Source organism: Plecotus auritus, assembly GCF_963455305.1.
Source record: "Plecotus auritus genome assembly, chromosome: 8".
Taxonomy (NCBI): Eukaryota; Metazoa; Chordata; class Mammalia; order Chiroptera; family Vespertilionidae; genus Plecotus; species Plecotus auritus.
This window is the reverse complement of record NC_137782.1, coordinates 2,456,064-2,474,212: the sequence shown is the minus strand read 5'-3', so window position 1 is coordinate 2,474,212 and position 18,149 is coordinate 2,456,064. Positions and strand designations below refer to the sequence as shown.

Below are 18,149 nucleotides of genomic sequence, written 5' to 3'. Positions count from 1 at the left end.
GCCAGCCGGGCCTAGGGACCCTACCTGTGCATGAATTTCATGCACCGGGCCTCTAGTTAATAACATATTATTTCAGTGAACAAAAAGCCTGTAAAACTTGTATTGTCTTTGAAAAAGTAAAAACAAAATACCTGGAAGGGTGTGTCCCCAAGGATAACAGGTCTTATCTACAGGTAATTATAGTCGACTCCTTTCATCTGTATTTTATAACTTTATAGTTCTTCATATTTTAGATAGGACCAAAACTTGGCTTCAGAGAGAATGATGGAGTGTGGGCAAGACCGTGAGAGGAGAGATTAGCAGCTTCAGTTCTTATTTGCACAGAACACGTGGGTGGGTTGGGGGTAAGGAGACTGTGGTTGCGAGTGCTCCCCGAGGCACCCCGGCAGGATTGGCATCATCTGCCTGTGCCTAAACCCTGCCGGGCGGTGCTCTCTATCTGCCAAGGGAAAGAAGAACCATGGCAGATCTGAAGAGAGAAAACCAGGTAACGATTCATGTACAAAATAGTTGAGGGCTTCTGGGTTTAAGGTACTTATTTAAATTAGTCCTTTCCTGGAAGCCACCAGATTTGATCAGAGGTATACGTTTTCCAAGAGGAGGGGGAGAAACAGAAAACAAAGGAAAATTACTGTCACCACATGAAAAAGAAGAATCAACACGTTTTCCTGCTAAGTAAAAAAATATATATATATACGCTGAGCTTCAAACTCCAAAAACCTTGTTTTCACAAAAGCAAGCAGCTAGACACCAACTGTGATGTGGATGACTACGGGATGGTTTTTCTCTCATCCTGACGATGTGAGGTAGATAGCTGATTTAAAAAGAATTTGCTATGGTGCTTCCATAGGTCTTGTTCAACGTTGTCATTTCTACCCTGTCCTAGGTGTTAAAAAAACAATTCCCACCACAAGTTGATTTTGTGACACCCCTTATGGGGTCCTACCCCCTTCCCCACCCCTAGCCCCGACAGGGAGCGGCAATTAAAATATACTTAGGACCTCTGACGTGTAAAACAAGCAAGCAAGGGACAAACGCCCTCCAAATGCCAAGATAGAAAAGGGGGATGGAATAAAAGCATCAAAATCATGAGTCTACCTGGTTGGTTTTGTTCCGGAAAACATCGGGGATATTGATACTGGGAATGGCACTGCATGGGGCCAGATGCTGCCGGCTCACATCTGGCCTCCGATGCCCAGATGACAGGCCCAGGCCATAGGGCAGCCGTGGGCAAACTACGGCCCGCGGGCCGGATCCGGCCCGTTCGGCTGTTCTATCCGGCCCGCGGAGCCGAAAGAGCGGAGGGTTCCCTTGCTCTCCCCTCCGCTCCTTTACTTTGAATTTATATTAGTTCACACAAACACTCCATCCATGCTTTTGTTCCGGCCCTCCAGTCCAGTTTAAGAACCCATTGTGGCCCTCGAGTCAAAAAGTTTGCCCACCCCTGCCATAGGGAGACCCACTGATCATACCCAGAACCCTCCAGAAAGGCGCGGCTCCAGGCTTGCTCTCCACACATGTAATCCACACTCTCCAAACAAACTCTCCGGAGGTCTGTTTACATCATGTACAAAGAGCTGAGCTGGGAGGCTGGCTAACAATTACAGCCCCTTCACATCCTTGCGGCTACTTCTGGCCTTGAGTGGGTGAGCGTTGATGGAGGGGAAAGAGGTCACTGAAAAAAACATCCATAGTGCTGTCTGTATCGCCCTCGTTCCCACAAAGCTTCCTGAGACGAACCAGCTGTCCCCACTCAGTGTGGCCTAAAAAAAAAATAATAATCATAATCTTGCTTGAAATGGAAAGAAAACACAGCAGCCCATTTCAAAAGTCTACGTTTGATTTAAAAAAGAAAGCTCACATTTCTCATCACTTCCAAAGTTGGTGGGGGGGGGAGGAAGTAAAAAGGGGAGGGAAGCTTTCTTTTAATAACAGTGTGGCTCCTGCTCAAGACCACTTCGTGAGGTCCAGGGTCCACCCTTGCTGGCTGGTGTCCCTATTTCCAGTTCCCCTGACGTTGTACGAAGGCGTTGAGCCATCACAGAGGATAACTAGAAGCTACAGTGCTTGGGATCTGCAAATTGAATGAAGAATTAATAAAATCAGTCGTTTTGGGACGGATCCTGGGTAGAAAACACAGGGAATAGGTGTAATGTTAAAAGGTTAGGTCTGTTGGAGAAAAATAATTATTCTGACACTGAAAGTGGCGAGGAAGGCTTCATGGAGGACTGTAGGCATGGGGGTGTTTAACAGAGGAGCGAGCTTGCTCACCTCTGAGTACAGCAGGGGCAATGGGACTCACAGCCCAGGAGTACCATGTGGGGGTCAGTGGAAGGGCAGTAACTGAGGGGGGACATCCAAGGCGGGGGGGGGCGGGGCGGGGGTTCTTCCTGAACTGACCGAACAGGATCCTGGCTAAAGGCAGGCCAAGGACTTAGACATCAAAGGTGGGGGTGAGAAACCCGATGGGAGGTCAGGGGTGATCACCTACCCAGTGTGCGGAGACTCTTGTTAAACTTACTCAGCAGGATTCTTGCTAAGCCTAGGGCGGGAAGGCGGAAGGCAGGGCGGGTCCACGTCACGGCCTCGTGGGAGAGGTGGAGGAGTCTGACTGGAGTTGGGTCAACGAGAGCCTTCCTCAGGGGCCCGGTCATAATTCACCCTAAGAAGTGTCACCCCCAAAGGAAGCAGGCCATTGTGCCCCCCGCTCTTCCCAAAGTGTGTTTTGCATGAGGACCAGAACTGGTTCACCGGAGAGAGGCTGACCCCCCGTGCTCCTGGCAAGTCCTCCTCCCCGGGCGGGCACGGCTGGCCCATTCTTAAATCGGAGTGTCTGGGTTTTCGCTCTCTGGAGTTGTGTGAGTTCTTCATTTATTTTGGGTATTAACCCCTTACCGGATGGAAGCGTAGGCACTCCATCTTGTTCCCGTACCAGGGGTGGGCAAACTTTTTGACTCGAGGGCCACAATGGGTTCTTAAACTGGACCGGAGGGCCGGAACAAAAGCATGGATGGAGTGTTTGTGTGAACTAATATAAATTCAAAGGAAAGGAGCGGAGGGGAGAGCAAGAGAACCGGATAGAATAGCTGGATCCGGCCCGCGGGCCGTAGTTTGCCCACGGCTGCTGTAACCTCTATGTTGTAAAAACTGCTGTCTGAAATTTTCCCCTAAACATGGAGGGTCCTTTGTTCTGTGAATTAACTCTGCTATTCTTGGCTTCTGTAAACATGCTTGCTCAAATAATAGGGGAAATAAGTTCAATTATCTGGCCTTGCAAGCCGCTCTGCTGACATAAGGGTCTGGTCCATCCCTGCTTACTCCCATGCCAGGTGGCTTTTAGTTATCTGAATTGTGCTGTGCTCAAGGCTACAAGCTTCCTGCAGAATATCTCCCAGTACATAGGGCTCTTTGTAGAGCCTGCCAAAGGTGCGGAAGCCCCCTATTTAGGAGACAAAGAAACCGGGAGGGTATAGACCAGCCGTGGGCAAACTACGGCCCGTTCGGCTGTTCTATCCGACCCGCGGAGCCGAAAGAGCGGAGGGTTCTCTTGCTCTCCCCTCCGCTCCTTTACTTTGAATTTATATTAATTCACACAAACACTCCATCCATACTTTTGTTCCGGCCCCCCGGTCCAGTTGAAGAACCCATTGTGGCCCTCCAGTCAAAAAGTTTGCCCACCCCTGGTATAGAGAGAACACTTCCTCCATGTTGCTTTGCTCAGACTCTGGAGATAACTCCTCTGAGACCGCCGGTGTAATAAAGACTCCACATTTGGCTGACTGATTAAGGCGTCCTCTGTTCAGCTCGCTGATTTCCAATATAACAAGATATGTGATTTGCGAATCCTGTCTCCCATTTCATAGGTTGCCTTTTCATTTCGTCGGTGGTTTCTCTTGCTGAGCAGAAACTATGTTAGTTTGATGCGGTCCCAGTTGGTGTGCTCATCACATTTCCTCCGCTGTACTTCTGTCCCTCCAGAGCACCTCGCATATCGTACAGAATAGACATGTGTTGAAATAGCGCTCTCGATCAAAAGGGTGAGTTTTGCTAAAGTCAAAGCATATCCAGGTTGGGGACATTCTGAAAATTCTTCGGCCTGAAGACAGCTGTTGAGACCTCGTCCATTCATTTCTACTTAACCAATATCCCTGAGTGGTTCAAATTACATATTTAAGTTCATGAAATCTGAAAATTTAGTTGAATACCCCAAATAAAATTCTGAATTAAATGCTGTTTGACTCCAGATTGCTAACTCAAACTCAAATTATTTATCAGTAACTGTGATTGAGCCATGACTAGCCACCTCAGATGCTTTCTAGCATGAGCTAAGAAATAATTATCCATTTAACTTTTCAGCTTATAACCATAAAATGTCTATAGGTACTATTCTGCCTGTCTTTTGCACAGGTGTGAATATTTCTCTCTTTTCCGAGTCCAGCTAGAGAGAAGTCCAGTTCCTGGGTTCCTGAGTAGGGGCGGCGGGGGATTGAGAAAATGAAAGAAAGAGACAGACACAGAGATAGAAGGAAAGAGCTGGGACCGGGTGGGACAGCTGTCCTCTGATGGAGAGACAGGGACCCAGAGCCGATATAGTGTGTTTATTTTACACAGCAAAAACCAGGAAGTTTTACTAAAGCCCAAGACGAAGGAAATTATGTGCATTCTTGTAGCTTCTTTGTAATCGTCACTTCTGGGTGGGCCCAGATAATCGTGTTTGTTCCTGGTGCTTGGCTGGATTTAGATAATGAAACCCACCCCCTGGCGCCTGAGCTGAAGGTCAGGCTGACAACACACCTACCTCTGGAAAGGTATGTTTCCAGGATCCAGATGACAATCAGCTCAGGGGCCTTTCCCAGGCACTCTCTACACACAGGTGCATGTGTATCCAAACATACATGCATGCTCACAACACACAACCCGCACACATACACACTCAATGCACTTGAGCTACAGTTGTCTTTGAAAAATGAGTAACTAGCTCCAGAGGAAAATGGTGAAGAATGAAGTCATTCATGGTGACAGCAATGATCACTGCGATTATTCTATTGTCGTTATTTAAAGTGCAGATTTGGCACCCGACCTTTCTCTGCAGTAGAGTTGTAAACAATGACTACCAATTTTTTATATTTTTTTAATTGATTTCAGAGAGGAAGAGAAAGAGAGAAACATCAATGATGAGAGAGAATCATTGATTGGCTGCCTCCAGCACGCCCCACTCTGGGGAGCGAGCCTGCAACCTGGGCATGTGCCCTGACCTGGAATTGAACTGTGATCTCTTGGTTCATAGGTCGACGCTCAACCATTGAGCCACACTGGCTGGGCTACTATCACTACCAATTTTTAAAATATTAGGATATCATGAGAGTAGCTTATATATGACACCTAAAGACCTCTGTTCCGGATAGCTCTCCGTGGGGTTAAAAGGCAGCTGGTAGCACTCTTTGGGTTAAACTGGCAGGTAGCATGTCTGCACTATACATACTATAGTACATGTTCTTATTCGCCATCTGTCCTAGAAAGAGACTGACTCCAACCAACAGTTTACATCAAACTCATTTTCTGGACAAAGAAACTGCGGCCTGACAGAGGATGGAGTTGGCACAGACAGGGACCCTGCGCTCCCGTGGCCCCCGAGCCCCGGGCTCCTGCACTCTCTCCTCCTCCTCCTCCTCCTCCTCCTCCTCCTCCTCCTCCTCCTCCTCCTCCTCCTCCGCCTCCTCCTCCTCCTCCTCCTCAGTGTGGTGGGCACGTTCCTTCCTTCCGTGGCACTAAGTCGGTGGGAGGGAGGCCTCGCGGGTCTGATGGGTACAGCAGTTTGCATCTCCAGGCATCGCTCCCTAAACGCAGCGCAGTGACGGGCTACTCCCTCCCAAGCCCGTTCCCCTGCGGCTGATCCAAGTACCTCATTGATGTCACTTCCTTCCTCAGTCAGCAAGTGAGTTTTCTTTAATTCTCAAGACCAGCTGTCCGTGCTGTCAACAGAAAGTTATTAAAATTCCTTTAAAGTGAATAAAAATAGCCTAACAGCAAATGCACTTGGAAACAGGAAAGAATCAGTATGCAAAGTCCACAAACCTCTGAGCGAAATAGCGTTGATCCAACCAGAGATTTCAAACCCCGTCTCGGCGAGATGCTGGGGAAAATAATTAGGAGATGCTAAGCCGCATGCTCCTTAATCTTTTATTAGCAGGGGCTCATGCCGTTCAGCTTTATCCCCTAACTGCCATTCCTCTTGGTCACAGGCCATTTGGATAAATGTGGGGATGACTTCGTTTTCAGTGAGAGGCCCTCCTTTTTTCTTGCAGCGGCCAGGGACCACGTACATGGGCACGGGGCTAGGACCTCCATGAGCAAGCGGGGAAAAGGGTCATTAGCAGCAACCATAACAACAGGGCCACAAAACAATTCTATGATGATGTGTCCTAAGTTATGAATTTTCAGAGCTCAAGAGAGGAGATCATGTTTCTCATGTTTAAATCGCGGTAACTCACAGCAACGGTCTGTCTGGCTCCGAGTCCTCAACCAGCACCCTGGCCTTCGTACCGGGAGGGCGGCCCTGTCCCTCCTCCATCAGCCCTGCCCGCCCTCAGTCCCCCAGCACGGCTCCTACCCTGCCCCTGAGTTGTATACGACCTGGTACCTAAGTCCCTCCAACATACAGTTATGGTCCCCGCCACTTCCATCCCCAACAGCCACCGCCTCTTCTTTATGTGGTCAGACACCACGAATGCTGGACGCCCTCTGACCTTTTACCAGAAACCCTGTATCCAGCTTGTCTTGTGGTCCCAAGTCACAGCCCGTGTTTGTTCCCCGGGCCCCTGCTTGGAGCTGGCGTGCTCAGGTTAAGCTTGTCCTGTGCTGCCCAGCCGGCCACCACCCCGACCCTAACGGCACATACTGTGTAATGCAATGAAAAAGAACCCTATAGGGCCATGTGGGTCAGTGGTTAGAGCATCGGCCCTCGCATCAAAGGGTCTTGGGTTGCCCTAACCGCTTTGGCTCAGTGGACAGAGCGTCGGCCTGTGGACTGAAGGGTCCCAGGTTCGATTCCGGTCAAGGGCATGTACCTTGGTTGCGGGCACATCCCCAGTGGGGCGTGTGCAGGAGGCAGCTGACCGATGTCTCTTTCTCATCGATGTTTCTAACTCTCTTTCCCTCTCCCTTCCTCTCTGTAAAAAATCAATAAAATATATATTTTTTTTTTTAAAAAGGGTCTTGGGTTCGATTCTCGGTCAAGGGCATGTACCTGGGTTGTGGGTTCCCTCCCTGGCCCCAGTCAAGGCACATGTGGGAGGCAACCAATTGATGTGTCTCACATCAATGTTTCTCTCTCTCTCTCTCTCTCTCTCTCTCTCCCCCCCTTCCTCCCCTCCCTCCAATCTGTCAAAAAGAAAAAGAAAAAAAAATCAATGGAAAAGTATCCTTGGATGAGGACTAACCAAAAAAAAAAAAAAAAGAAAAAGAAGCCTATATGTGTGCTATAGCTATGCTAAGAAACTTTGTTTTAGTAAACAGTTGTTTAAAGAAAGAAAACAGTGGAAATTTGGATAAATTCATACTAAAAGGACAATTAGAATATTGCCGATCTTCGGGAAAAGTGTAAAACGTGATGATACAGGTTCTCTAGAATTAACTCTCGGTCCTGCGCTCCGGTTCCCGCAGTCTTGAGCACCTTTTGTGCTCAAACACGGGCCCCGTTCCTGCGGATGTGGGCTGTAACGGAGGGAGGAAAGGCCTTGGACACAGTCCCTGTCGCCAGGATGCTTTTAGGATCAGTTGGGGACCGATCCAAGAAGGGCTGCTAGCACCAAGCAGAGTGTTTGGTGAGAGCCAGCACCCACCCGTGGCCAGGCAGGCCCCAGGAGGTCCATGGAATGAGGTTCAGCCCCGGAACCTCTCCTTCCGCTGGGAGCCCGAGCCGCTGCCTTAGCGTGTGTGCTGGGCGGGAGGCGGGTGCGGCTATAAAGGGCAACGTGGGGGGTCCTGTGATGGACCAGCTCCCAGCCTTGCCTGGCCAGGGCCCTATCCGGGCAGCGACCCTGTGCTGTCCATCATTCAGACCTCACCCCTGGGGGGCGGGGAGGTCAGAGGCACACTGACAGGACCTGCCTGGATGATTTCTTACAACTGCATGTGACGGCACCATCATCTTCACTGAAGTTGTAAAAGGACAAGTGTGAAAAGTGTATCTCAGCCCGGCCGGTGTGGCTCAGTGGTGGAGCGTCGGCCCATGAACCAAGAGGTCACTGGTTCGATTCCTGGGCCGGGCACATGCCGGGTTTGTGGGCTCGACCCCCAGTCGGGGCCACGCAGGAGGCAGCCGTTAGAGGTTCCTCTCTCATTATTGATGATGCTATCTCTCTCTCCCTCTCCCTTCCTCTCTCTCTCGCTAAAACCAATAAAATAATAACGTTTTTTTAAAAAGTGTATCTCGCCCTAACCAGTTTGGCTCAGTGGATAGAGAGTCGGCCTGCGGACCAAAGGGTCCCAGGTTCGATTCCGGTCAAGGGCATGTACCTTGGTTGCGGGCACATCCCCAGTGGGAGGTGTGCAGGAGGCAGCTGATCGATGTCTCTCTCTCATCGATGTTTCTAACTTTCTATCCCTCTCTCTTCCTCTCTGTAAAAAATCAATAAAATATATTTTAAAAAAAAAAAAAGTGTATCTTGCACCAAGATGTTCACAAGCAAGAAATAACTGCAATGCCCCTGATGACGCCTTCCCTCTCCTGCCGGTAGCTGGCCGTCCGCGGGTGTTTCTAAGGGTGCTTTTCCTCCCGTTTAAGACAGACATGGCATCGCCGGCCTTCAGGCCATTTTCACAGGGACGGGGCCTGTTCTCTGAGACTCTTTATTATCAGGCCCCTTTGGGACACTGACATGGGCCTCTGTCCTGGCCAGGCCTCCGCGGACAGAGCTGCTGGCTTGGACTTCCATGGGTCGCCCGCGATACTGCAGCCACAACGCGTCATAGCATCTGTCCCATCCGCACGGGCCAGAGAGCAGCTCTGAAAAGCAGCGCACCTGCCCCTTCCGTCTCCTCGCCTGGCCCTCGGCTTGCAGGCGCTGAGCGCCCGTGTCACACCGGGAAGCGCTGTCACTGTTTGGGGACCCGGGACGGGGCCCGTCCGGATTTCCCTTGGTGCTTTTCACCCCTCGCTTTTCACCCCTCGCTTTTCACCCCTCGCTTTTCATCCCTCGCTTTTCATCCCTCGCCGCTTCTCCGCCAGTGCGTGATGCATCCCTGTGGCCCGCCCTTCCCGGCTCCCATTCGGTCCTCTGCTCTTAGTCTAACGTGGTGGGTTCACGTGTCGCCTCCCCCCGCACCCCCAACTATGGAGCGATGGCAAATGTTCACAATATGGTACCAGTCCTCGCTCAGAGAGCCCAGGACGGCTGTGGGAGCTTGGGGTGCGGAGAGAGCGACACTGGGACGGCCTTTCAGGCGTGTGTGTGCGCTGAATGGTGAACTCTGTTTCTTTCTCTTTCAGTGACCGGAGGGGACACCCGGGAGCATACCACCGGCCAGGTATGTATTCCTCACGCCTCCGGAACTGCGATGTCCAGTCCTGCTTTAAGTTGGTAACGAAGCACTTGTAAGTGCTTTTTAAAATACGAAAGGCCTTGCTGGTTGTAGGGAGTGAGCCGTGTGTGTGTGTGTGTCACTGGCCCTGAGAACATGTGCATTGGGTGTAATTGGTCCTATGGGCACACATGTACTTTTCTCGCCTCCCCACCGCCTCACTCCCCTCCACGCCATCTCCCCAGGAGGGACCCGGTGGACAGGGGACCCGGCCTGCTGGTGTGTGCCACCCGGGCATGACCTGACCTGGGCATGGATACCATCTGGCTGCAAATAGATACTTTTATCTACTTCTCTCCTCCCTGAGGTGGCGCTCCGTGATTTTCCCAGGTTTCGATTCCCAGCGGGTTGAGCGCTGAACCCCGGGTGGAAATGTACCGGCTGACTCCGTGCTGGGCTGTGATTGCTGTCCGAGGTGGCCCAGGTCCTCCTGGCCGTGTCGCTGTTTGCTCAGCCAGTCTTTTTACTAATTTATTTGTTACGTTTTCTGGAAGAAGGAGTCACTGTGTATGACCATGTAAGGGGCTTGAGACACGCAGCCACCCAACGCTGCCCTGCCCACCCCTGCCTCTTCCCGGCCAGCCCAGCGCAGTCCCTCCCAACGCTGCCTGGGCCCTAGCCTCGGGGGCAGGCCTGGGCCTGTGACAGACACCCTCGGGCGTCACTCACAGCCTCGAATCCCCGGGCCTGTGGGTGCTGTTCTCCTCTGGCCTAACGTATCACCCACTCTTGTCGAGGAGAAGAGGGTACGTCTACACTTTTACCAGGCAAGGTGCATTTCGCACAGTCTTCTCCTCGGGGGGCTTCAAAATGAGTCCCATTCGTGTGCCCTCTGTCACTGCACCCCAGTTTAGTTCCAGGTTCACTGAGCTGTGCCAGGCGCCCTGAAACGCATGGAGCTTGGGGAAGCTCGTTTAGGGGTAGCACTTGCCTTTGAATATAAACGTAGGTGTTGACTCGAAGTAGCAGCCAACTTCATACTTGGAAAGGCCATGGTTGCGCAATGACAAAATCAGTTAGCGATTTCAGAACGTTCCCTTGCCTTTGAGCTTAGTCTCTCTATCATTGTGTTTTCAAATATTTGTATGTACTCAAGGGGTTGGTCAGGCTGAACAGCAGTGAAGTTTATTGCTACCATTTTTGTTTATTTACGTCCTTGTAAAGAGACTTCTTTTATTCTTTTATTAACTGAATTTCTTGGGGTGACATTGGTCAAGAGAACTGTAGAGGTTTCAGGTGTACGATTCTGTAACGCATCATCGGTCACTGTACTGTGTGTTCACCACCCCAAGTCACCTCTCCGCCCATCACCGTTTATCCCCCCGTTACCCTCTTGTACCTCCCTCCACCCCCTTTTCTCGCTGGTAATCACCATACAGTTTTCTGTGCCTAGGAGTTCTTTTTTGTTTACTTAAACCCTTCACCTTTCCACCCGGTCCCCAAGCCCACTCCCCTTGGATAGCTGTCAGTCGGTTCTCTGTATCTAAGAATCTGTTTCTATTATGTTTTTCAGTTTTTTATTCATTAGATTCCACAGGGAAGTGAAATCATAGGGTCCTTGTCTTTCTCCGACTGGCTTATTTCACTTAGCATAATGCTCTCCCGGCCCGTCCATGCTGTCATGAAGGGTAATATTGCCTTCTTTTTTACCGCCGCGTAGTATTCCACTGTGTAAATGTACCACAGCTTTTTCATCCACTCATCTGATGGACGCTAGGGCTGCTTCCCGATCTTGGCGATTGTAAATGATGATGCAATGAACATAGGGGTGGAGATATTCTTTGAAATTCGTGTTTTGGTTTTCTTCAGATATATTCCCAGGAGAGGGATCACTGGGTCAAATGGGAGTTCCATCTTTAACTTTTTGAGGAAACTCCGTACTGTTTCCACAGTGGTTGTATGCCCACCAGCAGTGCACGAGGGTTCCCTTTTCTCCACATCCTCACCAACATTGGTAGTTTGTTGATGTATTGATGATAGCCATCCTGACAGGTGTGAGGTGATTTTAGCTTGCATTTCTCTGATGATTGGTGACGTTGAGCACCTTTCCATATGTCAATTGGCCATCTTTATGTCCTCCGTGAAGAAGTGTCTATTCAAGTCCTTTGCCCAGTTATTAATTGGATTATTTGGTTTTTTGGTGTTGAGTTTTATAGGCTCTTTCACATTTGCAGTATTAATCTCTTACCAGATGTATCATTGACAAATATGTTCTCCCATGCAGTGGGTTATCTTTTCATTTTATTGATGGCTTGCTTTGCTGTGTAAACGCAGTTTATTCTGACGTAGTCCCATTTGTTTATTTTTTGTTGTTATTTCCTTTGCCCAAAGAGATATACCACACAAAAATAGTGCTACAAGAAACACCTTTGCTTTCTTCCGGGATTTTTATGGTTTCAAGTCTAACATTTAAGTCTTTAATGCATTTTGAGTTTATTCTTGTGTATGGTGTAATAAGGTAGTCTAGTTTCCTTTTTTTTGCACCTATCTTTCCATTTTTCCTAACACCATTTATTGAATAGACTGTCTTTACCCCTTGTGTGTTTTTGCTAGCTTGGTCAAATATTAATTGACTATAAATGTGTGGGTTTATTTCTGTACTCTATTCTGTCCCATTGATTTATGTCTGTTTAAATGCCAGTACCATGACGTTTTGATTACTCTAGGCTTGTATTATAGTTTGATATTAGATAGCATGAATCCTCTCACTTTAGTTCTTCTTTCTTAAGATTGCTGTGGCTCTTTGGGGTCTTTTGTGGTTCCATGTAAATTTTTGGAATACTTGTTCTAGTTTTGTGAAATACACCATTGGTATCTTGATAGGAATTGCGTTGAATCTATAGATTGCTTTGGGTAATATGGACATGTTAAAGATGTTAATTCTTCTTATCCATGAGCATGGTATATGCTTCCACTTATTTGTATCTTTTTCAATTTCTTTCATTAGTGTCTTATAATTATTCGAGTACAGGTCTTTTACATCCTTGATTAAATTTATTTCTAGGTATGGTTTTATTTTTTAAGCACTTCTAAATGGGATTGTTTTTTTAGTTTCCCATTCTGGTAGTTCATTATTGGTGTATAAAAATGTAACTGACACCTAGATACTTATTTTACTGAATTCATTTATCAGTTCTATCCATTTTTTAGTGGAATCTTTAGGGTTTTCTATGTACAATATCATGTCATCTGCAAATATTGACAGTTTTACTTCTTCCTTTCCAATTTGGATGCCTTTTATTTCTTCTTGTCTGATTGTTGTGGCTAGGACTTCCAGCACTATGTAGAATAAGAGTGGTGCAATCAGACATCGTGTCTCGATCCCAGTCTTAAGGAAAATGCTTTTAGTGTTTGCCCATTGAGTATGATGTTGGCTGTGGGCTTGTCATATATGGCCTTTATTAATTGAGGTCTGTTCCCTCTATTCCCACCTTGCTGAGAGTGTTTGTCATAAATGGTGCTAGGTTTTATCAAATGTCTCAGGGTATAGCAAGTTTAGCTGCCACCCACTGGGTGCTCACACGCCATGCCGTGTGGTGGGGTCTCAGGAGTCGTCAGGGTGAGGCCAGCAGAGTTAGCAGGCCCAAACAGGCCAAGATTTGGCCATGTGAAGGGAGGGTTCTGCACTGGTCTGGCATGCAAGGGGAAAATGTCCCCCATTCTAGAGCCACACACTCAGTCTGTCCCACATTCTTCCCAGAGTTTGATCTTAGCAAGGCAAGGCCCCTGGGAGTTGGGAGGATGGGGCTAGTAGATCCCCTGTGAGGGGGGGGGGGGTACCTGTCAGATTTGAAGGAAAGTTTGGGGAGTGGCTCCCACCCCAGAGCCACACGATTCAGTCTGTTTGGGATTCTGCCCGGACCTCAGCAAGGAGGAGCCACCAGGAGTGGAGAGGTGAGGGCCACTAGGAGCTGGGAGAGTGGGGATGGTTCCTCTCCCATGAGGGGGAGGTGCCAGTCAGGGTCACGGGTAAGTGGGGGAATGGCCCCTTCCCCAAAGCCACACAGCTCAGGCACTGACACCCCTAGAGTCTGCCCAGACCTCTACTCCCTGGCCCAGGCAGCTGACTTCTCCGCAGGCCCAAGCTCTGCAGGGCGGGGCCACAGGGGGTCCAGAGGGCAGGGCTATTGCATTCCCCTGGCCCCGTGGTCGGCAAACCGCGGCTCGCGAGCCACAGGCGGCTCTTTGGCCCCTGGAGTGTGGCTCTTCCACAAAATACCACGGCCTGGGCGAGTCTATTTTGAAGAAGTGGCGTTAGAAGAAGTTGAAGTTTAAAAAATGGGGCTCTCAAAAGGAATTTCCATCGTCGTCCTGTTGATATTTGGCTCTGATGACGAATGAGTGTGCCGACCACTGCCCTGGCCGATGCCTTGTGCAGGGGAAGACTCCCCCCGAGGAAGATGGCGTCTGCAGGGGACCTGTTTTCTTTTGTTTTAAATATATTTTTTATTGTTGAGCGTGTTACCGATCTCTCCCATCCCCCCCCCCTTTCTCCCCTCCTCCCAGCCCCTTCGCAGCCCAGGTCTTCACCACCCTATTGCCCATGCCCATGGCTGTGCCTATAAGTATCTAAGTTCTTGGGTTTCTCTCTTCTCGTCCCCCCCCCCAACCCCACAAAAATCGAGGTATGTCAGTCCGCCCCATGCCTCCCCGCTTCCGGTCTTATTTTTTTGGTGGATTCATGTTGGTCATTTGATTCCACAGGTACGTGAGATCCTGTGATATTTGTCTTTCTCAGTTGGGCTTATTTCACTGAGCGTACTATTTTCCACGGACCCGTTTTCTTAACAAGTTAAAGCCGTTGGTCAAGAAATACACTGAGGCCACCTCTCAGGGACTTACTTTCATTTCCTGTATTTGCCTTCTTCTTACATTGGGCGGAACCAGTGGGCTGTGTCGACACCAAAGTAGAACACCAAATATTTACTCGTAATCTTAAACATTGATTTGATGCCAGATAAAATCAGAATGGCTTCCAGGCCCGATAGAGAGTGAAGTTCTTTAGACTTTAACCTAAGAGGGAAGAAGGGTTTTGAGTGTGTTAGTGACAAGGTCGTTTTCAGAACCAATAGCTGTGGTAGTCAATCATTGCCTACCCACCGGTGTTTCTGATTCCGCAGAGGAATTTCTAGTCTTTGTGCTTTCCAGGAGGGGGCACTGCGCCCTCTCAAGGATGGTCTGGCAACACAACTCCAAGAGCCATCTTAGGCCTTCAACGCACCTACATTTTGGCAAGGAGCCAAGAAATGAAGTCACCCCGCCCGCCCCCCCCCCTCCTCCTTTAAATCATCTGCCACCAGAAGAATTTGGCTCCTAAAAGACATTTTTGAAAACTCACTTTGTATAATCAATACAGTGCTCTTTATCAAATGAAACGTAAAATAGAGCACTGTTGAGCGTTAATCTTGTCCCTAAATCCTTCCCACTAGGCACTGTAGACTGTGTAATTAAATTGAAATTGAACATGGAGTTCCCCCCTCCGCCATCTGCATTAGCCAAGCTGGGAGGGGCACACCAGTGGGAGAAGCCAGGCTAGAGCAGGGAGAGGGGGGGGGGCGGAGAGAGAGAGAGAGTGAGGGAGAGAGAGAGAGAGAGAGAGAGAGCCCTCCAGTCCCCGGCCAATCAGCGGGCCTGTTTAGCCCCCAGCTACTTCCCAGCACTTGAGCTTGGAGAACAAACAGCTGTTCTGAGTCCCCTGGAGGGAGCCCTGGCCGCTCCTGGGGCAGCCACTGGGGAAATGAGGTGCTTTTTATTTTATTTTTTTTTAAATATATTTTATTGATTTTTTACAGAGAGGAAGGAAGAAGGATAGGGAGTTAGAAACATCGATGAGAGAGAAACATCGATCAGCTGCCTCCTGCACACCCCCCACTGGGGATGTGCCCGCAACCAAGTTATGTGCCCTTGACCACCAAGTTATGTGCCCTTGACCGGAATCGAACCTGGGACCTTTCAGTCCCCAGGCCGACGCTCTATCCACTGAGCCACACCGGTTTTGGCGTGAGGTGCTTTTTAAAGGAACTTGTTAAGGCAGCTTGTTTGTGAGACGAGGACGAAAAGGAGCAGCGAGCACTCTTGGCAGCGCACGTCCGACTGGGATGGACGCGTGACCCATTTCTCCAGCTGTCTCGCCGGCAGTGCCATCCTGCAGCCACTGCCCACCTGAAAAATGTCCCCGGTGGAGGGAAGTCTCCTGCCGGGTTTCTGAGTGGTTTCCCTCCGATGGGTTAAAGAGAATCGCGTAAAATACCACCAACGATACCTCTAGGCCCGTGGTCGGCAAACCGCGACTCTTTGGCCCCTTGAGTGTGGCTCTTCCACAAAATACCACGGCCTGGGCGAGTCTGTTTTGAAGAAGTGGCGTTAGAAGAAGTTTAAGTTTTAAAAATGTGGCTCTCCAAAGACATTTCAATCGTTGTCCTGTTGGTATTTGGCTCTGTGGACGAATGAGTTTGCCGACCACTGGCCTAGCCCCACTGAGCGTGAAAACCTTCAGCGTCACATCTGCAAACCGTTTCATTACACGGTGGACAACTGGAATCGGTGGGGAATGCATGCCTTCTCTTTACGCCTTTCTGTAGAATAGATCACGGAGCCCCACGGTGAGTGGGTACAGCCAGGGACCAGGAGGGATGCTGGCTGGGGGGCTCCGTGGTGGTGGAGGAGTGCGTGTTCCAGGGACACGGACCTGCGGGGCTGGCTGTGGCCTCCTAGGCCAGACCTCGCCCCCAAACTCCCCCCGCCCACCTTCATGTTGCCCGTTGGGTGGCTGTCTCAGCTCTCCTGCCGCCGTCTCACCGCCTTCCCGTTCGGCCCTCCTTCTGCTCCGCTTCACTCTGAAACACCAACCATCCACCCTCCTGAGCAGAAACGATAGATAATTAAGCAGCAACACCTCCCGTTCAGCAGTGATTTCACCTCCCTGAGCGCTGTGGCCACCAGGGAGCCTTAGACCTCACCGCCACCCACCCCTTGGGAGCTCGGGGCCAGGGGTTGGGTTCAGACATAGCACAACACACAGGCCAGGCCCAGAAGGGCCACGTGCTTCGGAAGATGCCAAACCGCACAAATGCAAACGTTTTTTTCTCTTTTCAGCTTCATGTTTTAAAATCCAATAACCAGTTGAGGACACACAACACATAGAGAGCTGTCTTGTCGAGCGGGGTGGGGCCGGGCAGGGGGATTAAAAAGCATCAGCCTCTGCCCTTGAAACTAGAGAAAGAGGGGCAGCTTTCGTTTCCAGATGAAAAATCTGGGGCCCGTGCTCACAGTGGACCACCACTCGGCTGTGAAAAAGGAAATCTCGCCCCTCGTGACAGCACGGATGGCCCTAGAACCGCGGTCGCCAACCGGTGGTCCATGTATCTGACTTTAAAACTCTTCAGTAGTTAGACAGATGGGGGGGGGGAGGGAGGGCTCCATGCTTTCTCCAGGCCCAACCGTGAGGGCTGATCCTGTGTCGGCATCTGCAGCTTTAAAAACTCAGTGTGTGATTCTAGTAAAATGCCAAGATTGAACCCACTTGTCTGTCATCTATAGACTAAAACCCCAGACTTTAAATAGGAAATCTGAACCCCATGATCTCATAATGCTTCGGAGAGCAGGCTCCCTCCCTCCCCAGATTAACTTCCCACTTGCTCCTTTCTGTAAAACTACTGGGTCCCACGTAACACTGTCCCACCGGCATATTCACCCTTCTCTCATCATGTGCAAAATACACTCATATACCCAGACGTAACCCAAACACCACCTTTCCCATGACCCTTTCTCCTCCTGTAACCAAGAATAACCTTTCCTTCTGTGCTCGTATAGTTTTCCTACTTCTTTGCTATAGATTTGCATTTTCTACTCTATAGTCTCATTCAGTTATATCTCTACTAGAGGCCCGGTGCATGAATTCATGCACGGGTGGGGTCCCGCAGCCTGGCCTGCGATCAGGGCCATCGGGCCATCTCGCCCAGTCCCCGATGAGGGCCTATAGGGGCCGATCAGGGCCGGCCGGCGGGGTGGCACGGGGAGGGACCACAGGAGGTTGACCAGCCCGGGCCATGTGTGGTTGGCTATGGGAGCACACACTGACCACCAGGGGGCAGCTCCTGCATTCAGCATCTGCCCCCTGGTGGTCAGTGAGCATCGTAGCGACTGGTCAACTGGTCGTTCGGGTACCAGTCATAATGGTCGCTTAGGCTGTTATATGGAGAGATGATGTTGTAACTAGATAGGGTCGTCCTGAAGGGAAGATATCCTACTTGGTTCATTTCTGTGTCCGCTGGGAACCCTCCCACATCATAAGCACCCAAGCAATTGCTGGTCGAGTTAAATTCTTCCGCTCCCTGATTATGGCCTGGTAACCAGAGGGCTGGGGAGGTGGGCAGGCCGCTCCCTGTCACCTGAACTGCGCCAGCCTGGTGTGCAGAAGGCAGGACCGGCTTTGTCCTCTGCCCTCCGGGTCAGGAATGTAAACCAAAACCAGAAGGAACAAGCTAAGACCACACACGTCTCTGTGGATAAGGCACAGAGTCAGGGAAGGAAGGCCTGGAGGGCAGGGAGGCCATGCCTTCATCCCA

The 18,149-nt window shown here is 50.0% G+C and overlaps 1 protein-coding gene across 1 annotated transcript in view; it reads left to right on the top strand.

Annotated features, from left to right (window-relative positions):
* CHST9 (carbohydrate sulfotransferase 9) overlaps nt 1–18,149 on the top strand; it is a 167,795-nt gene that overhangs the window by 130,718 nt on the left and 18,928 nt on the right. Inside the window, exon 4 of the mRNA XM_080682957.1 lies at nt 9,491–9,528. Within this exon, the coding sequence (XP_080539083.1) occupies nt 9,491–9,528 (38 nt within the window). The remainder of the gene's footprint in view (nt 1–9,490; nt 9,529–18,149) is intronic.